General features: G+C 39.9%; 3 protein-coding genes across 3 annotated transcripts in view; 2 read left to right on the forward strand and 1 right to left on the reverse strand.

Moving 5' to 3' along the window:
- The window catches only part of LOC139449700 (uncharacterized), a 45268-nt gene that overhangs the window by 15618 nt on the left and 5764 nt on the right, over nucleotides 1-23886 (reverse strand). The gene's annotated exons all lie outside the window — the stretch shown is intronic.
- On the forward strand, nucleotides 1997-4559 carry LOC139450118 (uncharacterized). The gene has a single exon (XM_071231770.1). The coding sequence runs from the start codon at nucleotides 2003-2005 to the stop codon at nucleotides 2645-2647; it is 645 nt and encodes a 214-aa protein (XP_071087871.1). The 5' UTR covers nucleotides 1997-2002; the 3' UTR covers nucleotides 2648-4559.
- LOC139450435 (uncharacterized) lies at nucleotides 13004-17687 on the forward strand. The gene is made up of 2 exons (XM_071232133.1): nucleotides 13004-13111; nucleotides 16668-17687. The coding sequence occupies exon 2, from the start codon at nucleotides 16681-16683 to the stop codon at nucleotides 17317-17319; it is 639 nt and encodes a 212-aa protein (XP_071088234.1). The 5' UTR covers nucleotides 13004-13111; nucleotides 16668-16680; the 3' UTR covers nucleotides 17320-17687.

Consider the following 23886-nt stretch of genomic DNA (forward strand, 5'->3'; position numbering starts at 1 on the left):
TATTAAATACTAAATGTCAAAAACTACCTTTTACATCTAGTACTACCCTTTCTATCAAGTATTACCCTTTCTTTCAAGTACTACCATTTCTTTAGTACACCCTTTATATCAAGAACTACCTTTTCTATCAAGTACACCCTTTCTATCAAGTACACCCTCCATATCAACTACACCCTCCATATCAATATCACCCTTTATATCAAGTACACCCTCCATATAAAGTACATCCTTTATATCAAGTGCACCCTTTATATCAAGTACACCCTTTATATCAAGTACTACCCTTCATATCAAGTACACCCTCAATATCAAGTACACCCTTTATATCAAGTACTACCCTTTATATCAAGTACACCCTCCATATCAAGTACACCCTTTATATCAAGTACACCCTTTATATCAAGTACTACCCTTTATATCAAGTACACCCTCCATATCAAGTACACCCTTTATATCAAGTACACCCTCCATATCAAGTACACCCTTTATATCAAGTACACCCTTTATATCAAGTACACCCTTTATATAAAGTACTACCCTTCATATCAAGTACACCCTCCATATCAAGTACACCCTTTATATCAAGTGCACCCTTTATATAAAGTACACCCTTCATATCAAAGTACACCCTCCATAACAAGTACTACCCTTTATATCAAGTGCACCCTTTATATCAAAGTACAGCCTCCACATCAAGTACTACCCTTTATATAAAGTACACCCTCCATATCAAGTACTACCCTTTACATAAAGTACACCCTTTATATCAAAGTACATCCTCTATAACAAGTACTACCCTTTATATCAAGTACTACCCTTCATATCAAGTACACCCTTTATATCAAGTACACCCTTTATATCAAGTACACCCTTTACATCAAAGTATACCCTCCATATCAAGTACTACCCTTTATATAAAGTACAACCTTTATATCAAAAACACCCTTTATAACAAAGTACACCCTCCATATCAAGTACTACCCTTTATATAAAGTACACCCTTTATATCAAGTACACCCTTTATATCAAAGTACACCCTCCATATCAAGTACTACCCTTTATATCAAAGTACACCCTTTATATCAAGTACACCCTTTCTTTCGAAGTACACCCTCTATATCAAGTACTACCCTTTATATCAAGTACACCCTTTATATCAAACTACACCCTCTATATCAAGTACTACCCTTTATATCAAAGTACACCCTTTATATCAAGTACACCCTTTATATCAAGAACTACCCTTTATATCAAGTATACCCTTTATATCCAGTACACATTTTATATCAAGTACACCCTTTATTCACTTCTTTAAGCAACTTCTTGTCAAGCAAGACAAGGGTATAAGTATCTATACCGAAACGTCGCCTTTACAGTATTAAAGAAGTTGCTATCCATTAATTGTGTCTACTTTGTCATCCGTAAACTTCTAAGTAGTGCCTATCAAACAATTCAGGTTTTGATTTCTTTAAAATGCCTATCCCATGGGTCTGAAAATGCCCTTGTCAAACCTTGTCCTTTGACTTAAAACCGTTAATTTTGGTCTCATCAGTTTAGGCTGTGCCTCCTCATCATTAACAAGCGTTTCCAGATACAGAAACATGTTCCTATTTAGACAAACAAGTGATGAAGTGCATGAAACACAACACCACACCACACCTATAATAAGTAACCAGTCCCAAGGGTGAGTGGGGCGGGCGGGTAGCCCAGTGGTTAAAGCGTTCGCTCGTCACGCCGAAGATCCGGGTTCGATTCCCGACATGGGTACAATGTGTGAAGCCCATTTCTGGTGTCCCCCGCCGTGATATTGCTGGAATATTGCTAAAAGCAGTGTAAAACCATACTCACTCACTCACTCACCCAAGGGTGAATCATTGATAAGGAAGACTAACAAACGAAATGCATTTGCAAAGGTGTACGACCCAATTCTGATACCCGCTGGTAAATATTAACATACATGTAGTTATATAATGCTAAGGGTTCTTTGTTTCAGATACTCGCCATGGCTTTTCACATGAGTGCACTTCTGTTGGTGTCAGTCATTGGACTAGCAAAGTCGGCCGATTTGGAATTTCACAAGAGACCCGAATGGTCGTACCAGACAGAAATAAATTCCGACATCGAGATCCACTGCAACGACACTGATTCCCTTGTGCAACCTGACGACGTGGTTAAATGGCACTCACCGAAAGGTATGGAAATCATGACGAGCAGTGACAAGTACCACTTGTCCGACACAGGGCCGGTTCGCGGAATCACGCTAATGGTCAAGAAAATTCAGAATGAAGACAGTGGCGTCTACCTCTGCATGGTTCACAGAAACTCCGTTTTTGTCCAAAAGATCAACCGTGCAATCAACTTATATCAACCCACAGTCCGTGACAAGTTCGACATTTACCGGAACAACGTCATGGTTGGCGGTATTGCAGCTGCCGTCTTCTGCGTGCCGCTTGTTTTGATGTGCTGTATCTACAAGTGTCGCTACAAGACCGGGGAAGAGCGGGATGCGTCGAAACATGCCAAGTATATGTTGAGAAGACAGCGTGACGCTGAGGCGGGAGATATTCCCCAGAAATTTGCTCCCCAGAACGGCGCCACCGCCTATGATAATCCAAATTTCACAGAAGCCGAATCCACACATCTGTAAACAACAACAATAACTACGCCGACCCACTACGTCTGAGCCTTAACATGTAGTGTCACCAGGATATTACACTTCATACATGTCATATCCAAAGGGTTTTAAAGCAAACTCGAAGAGAAGCCTTTTGTAATCTTGCGTGGTCTATTACCGGTATAGATAAGGTTAGGGAAGAAAGGCGCTAGACTTGCAAGGGATTCTTTCGACTTTATACATTTTAATATTCTTCGTAATTTTTACCCTGTTAATCTTTTTAACATGATATGATGTACCATTTTTTGTTTAATCGAAAGTATATTTTTGGAATATTATTTTTTGTAGTTTATCACCTTTGTATCCGACTTTATATACAGCTTTCAGTATTTAACCTTTTTCGTATTAATATCTGCTTTATATACCCTATTTGTCGAGTAAAATTGTACTTTGTGTGTACCACGTGTCTATAACTAGTGTTGGTATTGGTGCTTTCTCTTGGGAGACTTTAAGAGACATTTCCCTGTAACCCGAAACACGTTGAGAAGTGTAATGTTACTTACTTTTATGTTTTTTAATTTCGCCAATAAATAAATAGCAGGTGATTCCGTGACATTTGATTGTGGATATGTTTTCATAAACCGAAATAAGATAGCCCATGCCCACGAACGGACTTCTCTGTATTTATTGCTGATAATAGAAAGGGCGAGCTTGTGTTGCATTAGGCGCTGAAATATGTCATTGATTTCGTATTGCTGTCTCAGTTTTTGGTGGTTATCCATGAAATAAGCAGTCTGTGAAACTATTATTTTTGAGGTATATATTTACATGAATTTTGCGTTTGTGTAGTTATGAACGTAAAGACCTGTTCTCATCTTGCTTAAACAACACGGATTTACAAAGTATGCATGCCGATATACCTCCATGAACGCAACAAATATTGAAGTAAATTCGTCAATAATCTTTTACAATATACTTGAATCTCACGCATAATAGCTTGACATTATTATCCCCTGCCGCGGGGAAAAAGGAACGGATTTCGTCCGTCTGTCCTTCCGTCCGTTTCTCAAAGGGGGCAAAGTTTCTCAAAAACTATTACAGTCCGAGAAATGAAAGTGTACACACTGATGTTACTGGTCATAATCTCAAAAGAGTTCGAAATTTGGTGTCGTACGTAAATTCATTTGTTACAGAGTTATGGCCCTTGCTCCGTGCTCTTCAACTTAGTGCATACTGCGTGAAATGGGGGCAAGTTTTCTCAGAAACAACTGAAGTTACATGAATGAAAGTTTGCACACTTATCCTAGGTTGTCCGTGGATTCTTCTGTAAAATGGGAAGCACGTGTTCGTATGTGATTGTTTTAAAGGGTTCCTGGATGTCTCAACAATATTAGTCTGTGACGTTTGTTTTCATCTCTTCGCCCATCATGTCCCACTACATTCTTGTCCAACAAATCAAATACCTTCTTGCTTTCGTGACCACTCGTCTCATTCCGGCACAAGACGAATGGCTTCTTGCAGCATTCGTCACCCACTCGTGTCTTTCCGGGAGACTTGTTTTTCATTTATGACCACCGCTCGTGATTTTCCTGGACAAGCCGAATGACTACTCGCGGAATGGCACGAATGTTACGGAAAGATACGAGGTGGCGAATAAATACGAAATGTGACTAAAACTGACTTGTTCTCGGCCCTATAAAACTGCGAACGTCTATCTTAAAGTATATATATATATATATATATATATATATATATATACGACTTAACGTTGCCCTCCTGGGTATTGTGTGTTGAAGGGAATCCAGTTTCCCCCGCGGTTGTTGTCTTCTGTACTATCCTAAATAGGTTCATTCTTGCCATCACATATTTCAGTGTAGTGCATAGCAACGTTTACTAATTCAATATTAGGTTGTGTGTAATGTATAGATAATGCAATAAATATCTTGCCAAAATATACACACATGATTCTTTCTTTCTTTATATTGTACGACAAACGACAACCATAGATACGATTATTTCTTAAATACCGCTACCTCGAATTAAAGGTGTTGCCGATATATTTCCATATATCCTTCAGCTTGTGGAGATTCATACATATAGCCGTGATTTGCTCATACATTTTAGAATCAAATGACAAATGCTCTTTGTCACCAAAACAAAGTGTCTATATTAAATCAAGCGAAATAAGTTAAATGGGGAAACGAACTCTGTGTTCGGCCTTTGTTTGAAATGTCAACAAAGAAAAATTCAGAATTTACACTGGGTAGCACTTTCTCCTATTTTGAGCTATCCATTCGTCTATTCGTTGCATACATTGCTTGTTTGTTTGTTGTTTAACGCCGCACTCAGCAATATCCCAGCTGTATGACGGCGGTCTGTAAATAATCGAGTCTGGGCCAGATATTCCAGTGGTTGACATCATGAGCATCGATCTACGCAATTGAAATACCATGGCTCAACATTTTCAGAATATGCATGAGAAGAGAATCGTAGCGAGAATTAGGGATTAAAATCAGATACATTGCAATGATTTAGCAAATTCAACAGGAATTGTCAAAGTTTCCATCCTGCGTGACGTCATGACTGACGCAACATCACATACAACTATTGCTCTTGGTTACAATGAAAATATTAAAACAAATGTAACAATACACAGATTGTCAGAATGTTTCAGATGACTTGCATGTCACATTTATGTACAAACGATCCCTGAGTCAACGAAAATCGCCTTGTGAAATCCCGCGTACTGATATCAGTGAACACGCCATTTTGTAAAAGTCGGTCTCCGGGAGTGATGTCATACGTCAACATTATATATATATTATAAGGGTAACGCTATTTTTCAGGGCATTATCATTTGCAGAAGCCCGAGGTCTTCCATTAACTGCCCGACGAAGGAGGATATAGACCCAAAAAGTGTATGAACCTTTGATTATCTCCTGTTTGTTTGAACAATGTTTACATAAGAAATTGGCAAGTTTCATGTGTCGTATACGATATTTCTTTCCTTTAGACAAGTGTTAAAAGATGACATGTAAATGTTACTGCAACATGTACGTATTTCTTGGTGTGTAATAATAAATATTGTAGTTTCATAAAAACAGGTTTATGCAAAGCCGTTTCATTTTATTTTAAAACTAACACTGAATATATTACGTTAACAAAATGGATAATATTTTTGTTAAATATACATGTACACAGTTTTAGAAGAATAATTATTGTCTTGGTCTTGGAATATGTTTTATGTCGTTTGATAGACAGTACGGCGATGTCAGGGATTCGCCAGGAGCGTCTTAGTCACAAACCATTTAAGAATTATTCCTTTCGCTTTGTATAATATAAACAATGTATTCACCCTATCTCCAATAATTGTAAAGTATGAAAAATATCAATTGTGCCATGTACCCCCTTTGCCAAACCGTATGCGATTATCCTGATAATTCTATACCACAAGAGCTTCCTTCGCATCTTTTGTTGTATAAATTTTGGACCAGATGATGAGAAATAATCACATAATAATGAACAAATTGATACATGTCCAATATCGAAAATATATTTGTTTGTTTTGAAATATGCGTGTCTTATCCAATTAAGATACACGGTAAAACTATCGATTTGTTTATCTTTTCAAGACATTATTTACATGGTAAAAGCAATCATTTTATGTCGTGTCGAAAAAGCGTCAAATTCCGTTTTACACATCGAGATTTTCCATACAATAAACGAAAATTAGGTGAGATAGATAGTAATCAAAATACCAATGTCTCATACGTTGTCAAAGATATGAAACCAGCAATGACGTCAAATAAAATGGTGTCAGTGTTTTAGTAATTCATTACATTTGATGACAAGGCCAGTGCTTCATTAATAATGGTGCAACATTAGTCAAATTACACTAACACAATCGGGAGACTGTTGGAAGCTAAGGACTAAGTTATAGGTTAGATAGGGCCATCCATTTTGCTATTACTTCCTTTTTTATGAAGTACAATTCCATCATTTCTTATGTTTTGTCTTATACCTAAATTATTCAGTTTCAATATCGATATATGTGTTGGATTAGTTTGGTTCCTCGTGAACAAAACATCACGAAAATATATTGTCCTTATCCACATCAAATTATCACCAAGTGACCCGAGTTACAATTTACTAGTGCTAAGCATAGCGGAGTTATGCCCCCTTTTCTTTGGACGTGTGTAGCGCTCTGTCGTCTTTTGACGTCATAGAGCAAAATCAGTTTTCATATACGGCAAACTGTTTGTTGATAGGAAATAGGAAATTTAATATTCTACATGTTTGTATTTTATATTCACTTCACTTTTCAGATCTTAGGGAAATGTGCGTCAGAAAAATAATTCGGCATCCAGTTTGATAGTTAGTATAAGCTGGATATATTAATAGTACACGATATTCATTCTTCTCCACAGAAATTGCATAAACTATCAGTAAAATCATGATCACTAGACATTCTATATTTGTGTATTATAAAACAATTTGAACAACATCTAAATCTTGCAAGAGCTCTTCTTAAATTTACTGTCTTAATTGATGACACATTGTTCAGATTGTAATAGATTTTGTAGGTGCAATAAAATCCAGCCTGGTGAATTAGATATGCAGTCTGACCATTCTTGCACAAACCTATCTCCTGTACTTTTTGCTTTAATGAATAAATAAAAGCATCACAGACTCCGACATCTTGCATCAACCATACATTACTATAGTATACGTCTACATAATCAAAGCTGGCACACGACAGCGTATACCGACGTGGAGCAGGTAAATCAGTAATTACGAGTGTGATATTTCAGCTAGTTGTCCTTTTGATGTGCAAAATCGACAAGAACGGTATTCATGGTCCATTTCTATTATTTGGAACACATCTTAGATGTTTTCAAGAGTAGGCTTGGGTGTGGTAGCCCAGTGGTTACAGCGTCCGTTCGTCACACCAAATACCCGGGTTCGTTTCTGTACATTCTGGGACGGTCGGGTAGCCAAGTGGTTAAAGCGTTCGTTCGTCACACCACATACCCGGGTTCGTTTCGGTATATTCTGGGACGGTCGGGTAGCCAAGTGGTTAAAGCGTTCGCTCGTCACGCCGAAGACCGGCTTTGATTCCCGACATGGATACAATATGTGAAGCTCATTTCTGGTGTCCCCTGCGGTGATATTGCTGGATTAAACCATACTCACTCACTCACTTTTGTACATTCTATGTAGCAGATTCCCGGTGTTCCCTTTCATAATGTTAGAATATTTCTAAAAGTTGCGCAAAACCATCCTTACTCTCTTATGTTTCTCAAATAGGATATAAATAGTTTATACAAAAAACGATGGTTAATAATCGCAAGTACCTGTTCATTTGTAGAACCTTAGCTTTCAATCCCTAATTCATTCGATTCGAAGCTAGTCTGCCTCAGATTTACCGTAGCGGAGAAGGGAGCTAAAGTCAGACTGAAACACACAAGGGTACCGAATGTTTTTGTACACCTGAATTATTATACTGCCGCTTCTTCTTTTCATGCGAGACCTGTATGTAAAAACAAATGGAAATCAAAATACAGACTGACATTCCTCTGTTTAATTACTTGTACCGTGAATAAAATTGTTTAAGGTCATATTTAAATGACATGTGACATTTTGAAAGAATATGTCTTTCCCAAGACAATCAGAACCTTTACCTCGACACGATACCCCTGTGTGAAGATTTGACGACACTAAGCGGGTCCCGTCAGTTGAGGCCTCTAAATTCCTCGGCACGAGTGAACGAAGCATTCAGACACGCATGTCTGATTTTTGTATCTCGAAAATGAATGCAATCGAGTTCTTCCGATTGCCAAAACATAAAGCAGCGTGCCATTATATTGTTGTGGATATGTTAAACGCCATCGTTTCTGAATGACATTGTATCTAGTAGAACGTAAAGGGAGTTGGGTCGAAGGAATATGTGCGTTGTGGGTCGACTTTTATTTGCACAAATCGAGTACTTCCGATTGCCAAAACATAAAGAAGCGTGCCATTATATTGTTGTGGATATGTTAAACGCCATCGTTTCTGAATGACATTGTATCTAGTAGAACGTAAAGGGAGTTGGGTCGAAGGAATATGTGGGTTGCGGGTCGACTTTTATTTGTACAAATGGAAATGACAGAATCGACCTGGACGGATACACTAGTGGCTGATACAAGTAACGATCGGGGTTCGATGCCACACAATCAGGCAAATCACCCCACCTAATAAGATAAATAATGAGATTTTATACTATTTTATCCATCAAAATTAAGAGAGATCTGTGATGGTATTCTGCGTTCAATTACTCCATATACGACTGTTTCAAGTCCCTTATGTTACTATAGACCTTACCATGGGCGGGTACAGCTTTTTTGAAAAGGTGGGGTGCGCAATTAAGATCTATTTATTGTCCTTGGTGGAAATTTATACAGAAATAAAGATTTTAAATTTTAACTCACTCACTAACTGGAGCGAGAACCCAGGTCCTACCGTGGACCAGAATTTCTCGCAAAATGCCTTTTATGTTTCATTACACCAGTTGATAACCTACCACGTTTCTTCTATGTATTATTGAAGGAGATGACAGTCCAGCCAATCAGAGACCAGGTAATATATTGGCTTCCGGAACAGCCAATATGCCACTAAGACTAAATACGTTGCAGGTGATAGCAGTTAAATGGTTATAAATAATCAAACAGATCAAAACAGCCATAAGATGTAAGGTAAGGCTGGCATGGGCACAACCCAGGCCACTGAAGCATGAAGCAATATAGCTTCATTACCCAATGGGGCGGTCGGGTAGCCTAGTGGTTAAAACGTTCGTTCGTCACGCCGAAGACCCGGGTTCGATTCCCGACATGGGTACAATGTGTGAAGCCCATTTCTGGTGTCCGCCGCCGTGATATTGCTGGAATATTGCTGAAACAGGCGTAAAATCATACTCACTCACTCACTCACTCACTCATTACCCCATACCCACATTCGTTTTGTTTGTTTCTTTGTTGTTTAACGCCACACTCAGCAATATTCCAGCTATATGACGGCGGTCTGTAAATAATCGAGACTGGACCAGACAATCCAGTGACTGATATCATCAGCATCGATCAGTGCAATTAGGAAACGGTGACCTGCATCAACCAAATCTGCGAGCCTGACCACCCAATCCCGTTTTTGCTTCTTACCACAAACATTGTCGCCTTTTACAGCAAGCACTGGTTGTTGAAGACCCACATTCGTACATTTGTCATTACTGGGTGCTGGACCTTCCCTGCTGGGTCTACAAATGTACGCTGTACAAACTGGCTACATATAATGAAACAGTTTTCAATCTATATGCCCATCTTAAACTTCATCACCTAACTCTGAAAAAGTTTACTGAATTTCATTGATAGTGAACTTCGTCAAATGATTCAAAATCGAAAGCCACCAAAAAAGGTTGTTTTTTTAAAAAAGATTGTGCCACTCATGAAATCACCAACGATTTTTGTTGCTGATCTGGAATCAGTATTCCAAGTTCAGTAACCTTTCCTTCTCAGGCTGGGGGCATCCTCTAAGGTGCCTGTGCAGAGTTGTGTCCCTTGGGCATGCCAGAAACCTATGATTGTTGACTCGAATCCCAGTTCGCCCGATAATGTTTCTAGGTTTGTCAGTACCATACCCCTGCTTGTAGGTTTAACCCAAGGCGGTAAACATATGAGACCTGCATCATTTTTGGTTTGGTTTGGTTTGGTTTGGTTTGTTGTTTAACGCCGCACTCAGCAATATTCCAGCTATATGACGGCGGTCTGTAAATAATCGAGTCTGGACCAGACAATCCAGTGATTGACAACATGAGCATCGATCCACACAATTGGGACCGATGACATGCATCAACCAAGTCAGCGAGCCTAACCACCCGATCCCGTTAGTCGCCTTTTACAACAAGCATAATGGAATGGAATAGGGACTGTTACTATAGCACACAGGAGGACTGTTTCTTTAGCATGGAGTTGGGATTTTCCCTTAAACAAATAGTACAAACTTTAATCAGCATAGAATAAGGATTGTCACTGACACTTTCAAGAAGTAAATACTGGTAATGACATAGTTTCTGTTGGAGGTTGAAAGTACCCCATTAGTTCACAAATACCTAACTTTAATCAATTAAACCTAAATACATGTTGTGTTGAAGATTTTCTCCTATTCCAAGATGATATCATATTTACAACCAAGGTCCATTCCGATCAAGGTTGCCAGCAGAGTGTGGACACTGTGTGGATAATCTATATATCTTCAAGGCTGTTGCGTTTTGAAGTGCTGAGAGAGGCCGTAGAGCCCCTGCAACATACTGCCGATACACTTGACAATACCTGAACAATATTATTCCCCACAGTGTTTGTACAAGCGTGTTCATGTCCCGGGACAATTCTGAAATATTAAACTCGGTACACGTGAGAGTAAATATACACAGCCCAGATTCAAGCTACATGGCTGGTCTCACCTGTCGACAGGTGTAATTTATTATGCAGCTCTACTGACGATACATATAACCTGGTGTCTCCTGGATGTTCCGTGACCTCGTACACATTAGATCTACATGGCACAGTCTATTGTGTGAGGGTGATCAGATAAGCTTTCTTACATCTTGGTTGGGATTTAGAGATATTCAAAAGTAACATTTGCTCAAACATGTGATCAGTTTGTTTTGGATTGATTTGTCTAATGACATGTTCCCACCCTTCCTCAAAGCACCCAACCATTCCTCAATCCACCCGGCCCTTACTCAATCCACCTACCCTTTTCTCAATCCACCCCCCCTAACTCACACCATCCCGTCCCTTCCTTAATCCACCCCACCCCTTCCTCAATCCACCACATCCCTTCCTCAATCCACCTTACCCCTTCCTACTCTACCACTCTCACACCATCCCGTCCCTTCCTTAAACCACCCCTACCCCTTCCTCAATCCACCCCACCCCTTCCTCAATCCACCTTACCCCTTCCTACTCTACCCCTAACTCACACCATCCCGTCCCTTCCCTAATCCACCCCTACCCCTTCCTTGATCCACCCTACCCCTTCCTCAATAACCCCTACCCCTTCCTCACTCCACCACTTCCTCACTCCACCCAACCATTCCTCAATCAACCCCACCCTTACTCAATCCACCTACCCTTTTCTCAATCCACATACCCCCTTACTCGCACCACCCCACCCCTTCCTCAATCCACCCCACTCCTTCCTAAATCAACCCCATTCCTTCCTCAATCCATCCACCCCTCTCTCTCACTCCACCCCACCACTTCCTCAATCCATCCACCCCTTTCTCACTCCACCCCACCTCTTCCTCAATCCATCCACCCCTTTCTCACCCCACCCCGCCCCTTCCTCAATCCATCCACCCCTTTCTCACTCCACTCCACCCCTTCCTCAATCCATCCACCCCTTTCTCACTCCACCCCACCCCTTCCTCAATCCATCCACCCCTTTCTCACTCCACCCCACCCCTTCCTCAATCCATCCACCCCTTTCTCACTCCACCCCAACCCTTCCTCAATCCATCCACCCCTTTCTCACCCCACCCCACCCCTTCCTCAATCCATCCACCCCTTTCTCACTCCACCCCACCCCTTCCTCAATCCATCCACCCCTTTCTCACTCCACCCCAACCCTTTCTCAATCCATCCACCCCTTTCTCACCCCACCCCACCCCTTCCTCACACCAACCCACCCCTTCCTCAATCACTTGCAAATTCTGCAATTGAATAAAATCTGCACTGAACTTTACAAACCAGATGTCTATTTGGATTGGACTATGCATAGACTCATTAGTCTAACCAAAATATAACTTCTAGCCCAATTTGGAAATTGTGGAAACTAGACTTTATAGTCTGATAACACTGTTGCCTCGGGAAGATGCCCCTCATCTTCCTCAATCCACCCCAACCCCTTGCTAACTACACCCCCAAACCAATCCACCCCACCCCACCCCTACCTCACTCCACCCTGACCCCTTCCTCACCCCACCCTTTCCCTTCCCCACCCCCACCCAAAGAAAGACAGGTACATACAGCGTTGACAAGCAGTGAATGCTGCCACAACTTACAATTCAGGCTTACCTCATTCAGCTCCAAATGTATGTCCATGTATTCAACTGGGAAATATTTACATTCAAAGACTCTTTAGAATGAATACTTGCAGGTTATAGCAATTTACATTTTCAAAAGGTCGAAGAAAAACTTTTACAAAGGATAGCGAAGAAAACCCTTTGATAACAACAATTTGATGTCATATATATGTTAAGTTGACGTCAGATAGTGTCTTTAAAATATTGACAGATTTGTGTGGCAGTATACACCCTGTCCCCCTCCACTATAGACCAGTCCAGGTAAACATGCTTTCAATGTTGGGTGGTATTCTCCATATTTGGGACGCCCTTTCCAAGCACACAATGCCTGGCCCTCGCTAGTTGCCTTAATCAAGTTATATAACATCACAGCCTCTGAGGTAAGTTTATGTATTTGTGACTTTCCAGGCTGAACTTAGGCATTTTCCAGATTACCTGCATTGATGTCTTTCACCGAGAGTTTCTGGTGGTGGAAAACTAACAGCTTTGAAGGCAGAACAAGAAGTTATGCTGATGTAACTTATCATTCATGCGTTCAGATGAATATGTTTACATTTCTCTTGACAATTGTCATATTTTGACATATTTTCATTTTTCAACATGTCGGCTGGGGCATTCCACTGTAGGTCACTGTGAGTGCACCGGCAGATTACAAACAGTTTGTGTGACACTGTTGCCTACATCAGTGATTGATAATGTTTTTGCATTCTGAAATTAAAATAGGTCGTAAATACATGATAAGATAAGAAAAAATTGTAACAGTGTGATAAAGACAGTCACCTCATCACAGATTAGAGACCGTCTCTTTAGCAGAGAAATTATTGTCACTTGAGCATAGAGTAGGGGTTGTCAATAAGCATAGAGGGGGGACTGTCACATTAGCATAGAGAAATGATTGTATCTTGAGCATAGAGTAGGGGTTGTGTATTAGCATAGAGGGTGGACTGTCACATTAGCATAGAGAAATGATTGTATCTTGAGCATAGAGCAGGGGTTGTGTATTAGCATAGAGGGTGGACTGTCACATTAGCATAGACAAATGATTGTATCTTGAGCATAGAGTAGGGGTTGTCGATTAGCATAGAGGGGGACTGTCACTTGAGCATAGAGTAGGGGTTGTGTATTAGCAGAGAGGGTGGACTGTCACATTAGCATAGAGAAATGATTGTATCTTGAGCATAGAGTAGGGGTTGTTGATTAGCATAGAGGGTGGACTGTCACATTAGCATAGAGAAATGATTGTATCTTGAGCATAGTGTAGGGGCTGTGTATTAGCATAGAGGGTGGACTGTCACATTAGCATAGAGGGGGACTGTCACATTAGCATAGACAAATGATTGTATCTTGAGCATAGAGTAGGGGTTGTCGATTAGCATAGAGGGGGACTGTCACTTGAGCATAGAGTAGGGGTTGTGTATTAGCAGAGAGGGTGGACTGTCACATTAGCATAGAGAAATGATTGTATCTTGAGCATAGAGTAGGGGTTGTTGATTAGCATAGAGGGTGGACTGTCACATTAGCATAGAGAAATGATTGTACCTTGAGCATAGAGTAGGGGTTGTGTATTAGCATAGAGGGTGGACTGTCACATTAGCATAGAGAAATGATTGTACCTTGAGCATAGAGTAGGGGTTGTGTATTAGCATAGAGGGTGGACTGTCACATTAGCATAAAGAAATGATTGTACCTTGAGCATAGAGCAGGGGTTGTGTATTTGCATAGAGGGTGGACTGTCACATTAGCATAGGGAAGGGACTGTCACTTGAGCATAGAGTAGGAGTTGTCTATTAGCATAGAGGATGGACTGTCACATTAGCATAGAGAAGGGACTTGCACCTTAGCATAGAAAAATGATTGTCACTTGAGCATAGAATAGTGGTTGTCTATTAGCATAGAGGGGGACTGTCACATTAGCATAGAGTAAAGATTGTCACTTGAGCATGAGTAGACTATGCTGTAAATGATTGTCACTTGAGCATAGAATAGGGGTTGTCTATTAGTATAGGGGGGGACTGTCACATTAGCATAGAGAAATGATTGTCACTTGAGCATAGAGTAGGGGTTGTCTATTAGCATAGAGGGGGGACTGTCACATTAGCAGAGAGAAATGATTGTATCTTGAGCATAGAGTAGGGGTTGTCTATTAGCATAGAGGGGGACTGTCACATTAGCATAGAGAAATAATTGTCATTTGGGCATAGAGTAGGGGTTGTGTATTAGCATAGAGGGGGGACTGTCACATTAACAGAGAGAAATGATTGTCACTTGAGCATGAGTAGACTATGCTGTTAAGTTGGACATAGGTCTCCCTCCTTAAAAGATGTAAGTGTTTGTGATGAATTAGTCCTTGGTATAAAATTCAAATGTAGAAATTGACCGAGGGAAGAAAATACAGTACAGAGTATATTGTTCCACAAGAACCAATCCTCCTGGTATATCAATCCCTCCAGAACAAATGTTTAGGGGGAAACATATTACTCTCACTTAAGCCCTATTTCTGTCGTAACTCATTTATTTATCTAAAACCACTGAACATCGGCCTCCTCATGGCAGAGAAACAAATTGTATATCTTGAAGCACTGCCTGCAAATATTTTCCTAAACAGAAATTCCAAGCCCCCCAAAATATTCAATGTCAGTCTCTTACGACAGTCATAGATCTATTTGTTTGTTTTCCACCACACTCAGCAACATTCCAGGTATATGACAGCAGTCTGTAAATAATTGAGTTTGGACCAGACAGTCCAGTGATGGATATTGTGAGCACAGATCCACACTGTCAGAGCACGATGACCAATTTCATTAAAATCAGATCTAAGTTCTCGCTTCCGCTTAAACAAAGATCTGAGGACATCCCAATACGGGTCACGTCAGAACGACCTTTCGTGAACTTTGCCCGACCACTGAAACGAATTACAAGAAGTCGATATCAGCCAATGAGAAAGCAGCTTTCTCGAGCTTTACGGTACTCGTTTCAACCTTGCGACTTCCATTTCAGATTACGCTTGAAAATTATGTCGACCCAGTTCTCAATTAAAAATTTAAAAACTGAACAAACGAACATTCCGGACTGTTGTTCGGAATACCCCGTTTTAACATTTTTGAGGTTGCATGATTAGAAAACACATTCCGAATGTCACTTTCATGATCTGGTAAGCGACACTTTGATTGGTCGGATGAAAGGTCGTTCTGATGTGACCCATAATGGGATGTCCTCAGATCTTTGTTATCGAGAACAAAGATCTGATTTTAATAAGATTGCACGATGACATGACATCAGTCAAGTCACTGACCACCTAATCTGACCACCTGATCCATTTGGTCTCCACTTTCGAATACCATAGGTTCCTAGGGACCTATTTTAACCCAAAACTGCCACAGGTTATAGATCTATTATCAGTTAGTGAAATTGGACCATAGCTTTTGTTGCAAGTCAAGTGCAAGTCAGGGTTCTATCTATCAGGGGTCAAGATTCCTTGTATTAAGTCCCCGAGGCATGGATTATATCATAGCTTCACAGTTAAATAAGATTCCGGTGCCTGAACAGAGGTGAATGCGGAATTTGGAAAAACCTGAGGGTGCACAAATAAGACCTAAGCCACAAAGTAATTTGACCGAGGGCACAGAATAGGATAAAATGTATTTTGTGACAATGTTTAGTGTTGAAGCCAGTGAGAAATGATTTTTGCGCTAGAAATATGGACAGACACGTGGCAAAAAAGCTTTAAACAAGCTCGATGAACAGATTTTAGAAATTTACTACATTATCATTGAACATTTTCTGAAAGTAGTCTAAATTTTCATAGGGCACGCCTAAACATCTTTGTGGACAGATCCTACGCAGAAATGAAAATAAATCGATTTCTATATATCCTATAAATTCTATGAATTTTATATATAAAGACTCACTGTACATTACCATCTTGATGTATTTCAGGTAACAGTCGGTCATGATGGATATGAAGTTCGCCGGTGTTTTGGTAGCCATCTCGGTTTGCTTCATCCCTGTACAAGGTCAGGATAAAGCTTCAATGGACAAAACCATCAGATACTTCACGGACATCAGCCTGCAATGCGACAGTTTAGCGCTAAATATTTCTGATGATATGAGCCAAGTCACAAAGCTCTACTGGATTTTGACAGATGGTGTTCTAGTTGACAGCACTTCAACCAATCTGCCCAAGAATGTGGCTCTATCCGCTAACAGCTACACACTCAACATCACCAAGATTTCCGACCCCATGTTTGGCTACTATCACTGTGTGATTTTATTCAACAACAACACAGTCCAAGCAATCAGAAGGGGCGTCAATGTGGACGGTGCTGATTTTACCGAGCTTCACGACCAATATCGCAGTAACGCCATAATTGGTGGAATTGCCGCTGGTGTCATGGTGGCCATTGTTGGTGTGAGTTGTCTAGTCTGGCACTTCCGGTTCAGAAAGGATTTCAACGATAGGGAAGACCTGTACAAGCCAGATAAGATCAATGGAACCGGTGTCGCATACGATAACACTGCTGTGGAGATGGAAGACAAGGAACCCCCGACTGAGGAAAAGCCCAATGGGGTAATTGATGAAAGACTTTGAATATTACCTGTTACATAGAATATTCAAGAAGATTTATTCAACTGTCTCAAGTCTTAGTGAGCGAATTAAAATTTAATGTTGCATCAGCATTATTCCAGCCATAAGTCTCAAGTCTTAGTGAGTGAGTTAAAATTTAATGTCGCATTGGCAATATTTAAGCCATAAAGCGACGAGTCTCTAGTCTTAGTGAGCGAGTTAAAATTTAACGTCGCATTGGCATTATTCCAGCCATTAAGCGCAAGTCTCAAGTCTCAGTGAGTGAGTTAAAATTTAATGTCACATTGGCATTATTCCAGCCATAGAGCAACGAGTCTCAAGTCTTAGTGAGTGAGTTAAAATTTAACGTCGCATTGGCATTATTCCAGCCATTAAGCGCAAGTCTCAAGTCTCAGTGAGTGAGTTAAAATTTAATGTCACATTGGCATTATTCCAGCCATAGAGCAATGAGTCTCAAGTCTTAGTGAGCGAGTTAAAATTTAACGTCGCATTGGCATTATTCCAGCCATTAAGCGATGAGTCTCAAGTCTCAGTGAGTGAGTTAAAATTTAATGTCACATTGGCATTATTCCAGCCATAGAGCAACGAGTCTCAAGTCTTAGTGAGTGAGTTAAAATTTAACGTCGCATTGGCATTATTCCAGCCATAAGTCTCAAGTCTTAAAGGGACTATGTACACACAGGGTACTTTATGTTTACATATATATCTTCTTCTTAGGTCCCTGTTTCCTAAAGTTTTAGAGTTCATATGGCAGGTACGCCATAACTTACATTTGTATGGCACTGTAGAGAATCTCACCTGCATGTCTTTTGATATCAAATATGTCAGTGAGTGCTGATACATTTGGTATCAAAAGACACAAGGGTTTGATTCTATTCATCATTCAGACTTATTCTTCTTAGTATTTTAGCAGTAATCACCAGTGTCTTGGTACAAGAAAGTACAGCTAACCAGCTTCAGAGGCAGACAGATTAGTGATGTCAATTGATTGTGATGGTATGAAAACCACTGAGGTAACAATGGCCTGCAAAGCCATTGGTACAATTTCATAGTACCCTATCTCCTAGGATATATTGCTTGATATCACTCAAGCCATATCTTACATGGAAGCCAGTTTTGTACATAAAACAAAATTTTAGTTTGCCCTTTTTCTTTTTTCTAATATTTACAAGAAAAGATTTCGACTGTTCTATGAGATCTTTGAAATTTGATACATTGTTATCAGGATAGTCATACTACATCAGGGCACACACAATGTCAATCAAAACCTCATCAGTATTTTAGAAATTGATGGATATTATTCATACAGTTGTGTACCATATTTACAAATCAATATGTTACTGCTTCAATACAATGAAGCTATATGTTTCATTCACCTATCTTACTTGTTGTGTCATAACAACACATTCTTTTTGTACAATATCCAATAGACAATATATATACCAGGCATACTATATCTGTAATACAATATGTTTTTTTTTATTTCATTGTATTTTTGGAGGGGTAGGAGCAATCTAACCTACAACTTTTTGTGATTGTTGTGCCCGTAGATTGTCAGGGCTTAAGGCCTCCTCCAAAATATATGCGTGATTCCGGTTTTCCCATCTTCCATGACAAGAGCGTCCACTAGCCTTATTTATCAAAGTCATGTTTCTACCCTTGCCACATCAAGCCCACTATCCTGTGCTAAATATGATTGGACAATCACACCTATTGATAGTCCAATCAGAGAATGTTTCACAAAATCAACATCCACAACTGGTATGAAAGTGATGTCTTTTTCATCTGTAAACACCCCCACAAAAGATTGCCTATGGTTTAGTGTCAGGGAAATCGCAAATGTTTTCGTTATCTGATCGACTATGTCATCGCCAATGGTAGTCGCCATCTTTGTGAAGCTGTACAAGGTAAGAACAGGCCGACTCGGGGTCTACCAGGTGGTGCCAGGGTCGAGCCAAGGAAATTGGACTTGATGTGGCAAGGGTAGAAACTAGGCTCTGATACAGGCTAGTGCACACGCTTGCCTCGGGAAGATGGGTTTTCCAGACTAACCCAAGTACTTTTATCGCATTGTTTTTCGAGTTGCCCCACAGCTTATATCATCATCCCAGTGTTGTCTGAATGTCTTTTAAAGAAAACTAAATATCTAAGCGGAAAAAAAATCTACCCTTCTATGTTTTGTTTTACCTAATCTGGGACATTGACATATAAAAGTCTTTCAATTACCCATTCCTTCCTAATTATTATCATTATCGGTTTGATGTACCATGATATAAGAGAATATCACACACCATGGAATATTCAGAATATATTCCCGTCAAGCCTTGGGTATATATATACAACATATCAAGATGTGATGGCCATTCTTGTTTTGCTACATGTGTTGTAATATCATTCCAGTCATTGTTTTCATGTCTACTAATCACATTAAAATCAGATCGTTTAGTCCTGATACCATACGTCTCTGCATGAAGATCAGGTGAATTGTGAGTTATCCGTGGCCGCCCAGTCGAAGTGAACGATGAAATCAGATGTCAGCTTTCTAAAATTATTCAGCTTCATTTTTTTTTATTTTGAAATTTTGGTTTGAACAAATGAAAACCACACAGAACACAAATATTCATTTAATTGTGCTGCAATGTGGACGAAGATGCCACAATACTCGGATACGACAAGGTGTATTAAATATCAACATTAATGGGGCGACCTTATTTATCTGCATTCGGAATTTGTTGTTAGAGTTTGTTTATGAGATACAGAAATCAGATAAGGTTGTCTGAAGGCTTCGCTCACTTGTACTGAGAATTTGAAAGCCTCAACAAAGTTTGGCTGATTGGAAAGGTCACATACATACTTCATAGAGGCATCATCAGATCTTCACATGGAATGGTTTTGTATCGGAGTAATAGATCTGATTTTAATGAGATTGTCCTTCCTTCAATAAATATGTGAATATTTTGTATTTATTTGTACATGCTATTTGTTAATCAGAAATAAACATTTGTATAATTCAAAGAGGTATTTATTTATTGGGGTCGAACAGCAAGGGAACTTGAAAGCAAATTATTCAGAAACATTTGAACAAGGTTTAATAAAGGTCATCCAGCAAGTTTAGGAAGATTTAAGCCAAAGTCATTCTATGACATTTCATCAAGATTTAAACCAAAGTCATTATATGACATTTCATCAAGATTTTAGCGAAAGTCATTCTATGACATTTCATCAAGGTTTAGACCAAAGTCATTCTATGACATTTCATCAAGATTTAAACCAAAGTCATTATATGACATTTCATCAAGGTTTTAGCAGAAGTCATTCTAGGACATTTCATCAAGATTTAAACCAAAGTCATTCTACAACATTTCATCAAGATTTAAGCCAAAGTCATTCTATGACATTTCATCAAGGGTTAAACCAAAGTCATTCCATGACATTTTATCAAGGTTTAAACCCAAGTCATTGTATGACATTTCATCAAGGTTTAAACCCAAGTGATTCTATGACATTTCATCAAGATTTAAACCAAGGTCATTCAGCAACATATCAACTAGGTTTAAACCGAGCATTTCAGGAAGGTTAAACCAAAGTCCTTCAGACACATTATAGCAAGGTTCAAACCAAGGTCATTCAATGACATTTCAACAAGTTTTAATCCAAGGTAATGCAGCAACAGTTCACCAAGGACAATACCAAGGTCATTAACTCTTCTTGCCATGTTCATTTTCCTAGGCACAGTAACCATGGCATCACTGAAAGCAAATATCGATTTGTTTGATCCCTAGATCATTTGAAGAAATATCAATATCCTTCTTTAAAACAAATCTTTGAGTTTGATACCGAAAACTCAACCTGGTTTAAACCAAGGTATGAACCAAGAAAACTGGTTTAAAGACCTTGGATCCCATCCACAAAGAGTTTGTGGTGCTAAGAGCCGAGGACCGACGGCAGCATTAAACCAAACTCACTCTGTTCTAGCAACAGTTGCTAGGGAGGTGGGTTGGATCAGAATATGGATCAATGAATGGCAGAGCCTTGACCATTTGTGCCGCCCTCCCCACTACACATTCATATTAACAGCCAACTTGTGTTTCTTGGTATTCTTGGAGGGGAAAATACAACAATTGTTCCTCCCTCCTCACCTTTGGAAAAAATGTGCCCAAGAAATATTTTCTCATGCGGCCTTACAGGAAGTCCATATTGATGGACTTTACATTTATGTAATAATACATATTTAATGGATACCAGATATTCATGGGATGAATTCTGATTTAGAAACCTGGTTAAATATTGTAACCAGTAGCTAGTTGTTCTGTAGATGAACAGACACTTGTCCTGTGGATGAACAAAAAACAGGTAGACTAATTTGCATCTATAGAGCGGAAGGTTGGTGGTTTGATCCCGAGCTGCATCACAGCAAAAGACAAAAAGACAAAAGATGGTCCTTGTTGTTACTCTGCCTGCTGGATTCATCTTCCTGAGGCATGGGAGTTAACTGATTTTAAAGTCCAGTTTCCACCCTTGCCGAAATAGTCTGCAATTTCATGGGTTGATTGTAGCGCCACCAGTGGTGATTACGGGTTATATCACTTCTATGTCCCTCTTATTGACCAATTAGATTCCACCTCTTATATCACTTGCATCTCATTCAAACAAAATCGCAGCAATCACATCCCTGATTTCTTAAATTTAACTGGGTTTAGTCTTAAAAAAATATAAGAATTGGTTCTCAGGCAAGGGCTTCTGAAAATATAGTGCAGGTTGGCGATGTCTTGTTTTTTGGAGGGTTGTTCAAACTAGTATGTACCCAAATAAACAGTTGTGTACGATCAACCTGGAAAGGGCCTCCCTACATAAATGTATTCCTTGATGGGTAAAATACTGGAATACAGTTTTTAACTACCATTGGACTTGTAATATTTAAGGATTATTTGTGTTTTTTATAAAAAATGGAAATAAAAACAAAACATTAGAACCAAGACTATTATTTTTTTAGCCTTATGTTTTTTCATTGACATACAATATTGTGACAAAAGATGTTATTTGTTGTTACCCTACCTGGTGCTTGGCAATCAGGGAATCAAACAAGGACTGGTCAGCTCAAAGTCAGGTAACTGTTGTTGAGTTGGGTATCCATGTTAAACTGAATATCATCCAACCCCATGGAACATGAGCATGCCTTCAGGCACTGGATTGCCAGCATAAGATTTGTTACAGACCACCATGCAATAGTTGGAATATTTCTGACCGTGTTAGACCTTCCCTCACTTACTGGGGAGACCTCTGTAGGGATAAGTGACCGACCAAGTTCCAAGTACCCTGACTGTCTGTGAGTAAACAGTTTAGAGGGGATAATGCATAGACGGGTCACCATTTTGCGACATCGGACCCACACTGTATAGACAGATGGTAAGACTGTTGGCCACTAGTGTGCCAGTTGGTGCAATTGTACAGGTTATACTCAGTAACTGACCAGGTGCAAACCCATTTACGTTAAAAAGATGGTACTTGTTGTTACCCTGCCTGGCACTCAGCATTTCGGGGCTAAAACAAGGACTGGTTGGCCCAGTCTAAAAACTGTGTCTGAGAGGGGATTCGATGTTACTCTGCAGCATGGTATCTCCATGGGCTACCACTATAAGACCTACATTATTCCTGACAAGAACAAGCACACACACATCACTATATAAGTGCTATGATCTTGAACGTGATGTCAAATTCTATTCCACCTCACCTCACTACCCATTGTATTAGTAGTAAAAGAAGAGTTACTTCCCTTGTAATCCTTTAAAAACCACATCTTGTCATCTTTGGTTCGACAGTCAAAGGGACATAATCCTAGGACTGCCTACATACTCATATGAGACCTGCGGCATAGGTAGAAGGTGGAGAAAATGTAGAGAGGTGTGTTGTGAGTGAGTGAGTGAGTATGGTTTTACACAGCTTTCAGCAATATTCCAGCAATATCATGGCAGGGATACCAGAAATGGGCTTCACACAATGTACCCATGTGGGGAATTGAACCCAGGTCTTTTGCATGACTAGAGAACGCTTTAACCACTTGGCTACCCCACCGCCCCTCAAATGTGCAGCGGGAAAAGAGGGATGAGAGATGGGCGTGGGGTGTTGTTAAAGTTAGAGGGCAGCCAGAGGGGTAAGGTGTTGTATGGTGGAGTTGTGGAGAAGGTTTGGTAGAGAAAAAGGGTAGGATGAAGTGTTTGGTAGATAGAATGGATGGGGTGAGGTGCTTGGTAGAGAGAAAGGGTGGGGTGAGGTGTTTGGTAGAGAGAAAGAATTGGGTAAGCTGTTTAGTAGAGAGAAAGAATGGGATGAAATGTTTGGTAGAGAGAAAGAATGGGGTGAGGTGTTTGGTAGAGAGAAAGGGTGGGGTGAGGTTTTTGGTAGAGAGAAAGAATGGGGTGAGGTTTTTGGTAGAGAGAAAGAATGGGGTGAGGTGTTTGGTAGAGAGAAGAGTTGGGTGAGCTGTTTGGTAGAGAGAAAGAATGTGATGAAATGTTTGGTAGAGAGAAAGAATGGGGTGAGGTGTTTGGTAGAGAGAAAGGGTGGGGTGAG

Source organism: Haliotis cracherodii, unplaced genomic scaffold (assembly GCF_022045235.1).
Source record: "Haliotis cracherodii isolate W230 unplaced genomic scaffold, xgHalCrac1.p SCAF_8, whole genome shotgun sequence".
In the NCBI taxonomy this organism is placed as follows: domain Eukaryota; kingdom Metazoa; phylum Mollusca; class Gastropoda; order Lepetellida; family Haliotidae; genus Haliotis; species Haliotis cracherodii.

Coding starts and splice junctions, on each gene's coding strand:
- LOC139450118 (XM_071231770.1), top strand. CDS start 2,003: ATGGCTTTTCACATGAGTGCACTTCTGTTGGTGTCAGTCATTGGACTA.
- LOC139450435 (XM_071232133.1), top strand. CDS start 16,681: ATGATGGATATGAAGTTCGCCGGTGTTTTGGTAGCCATCTCGGTTTGC.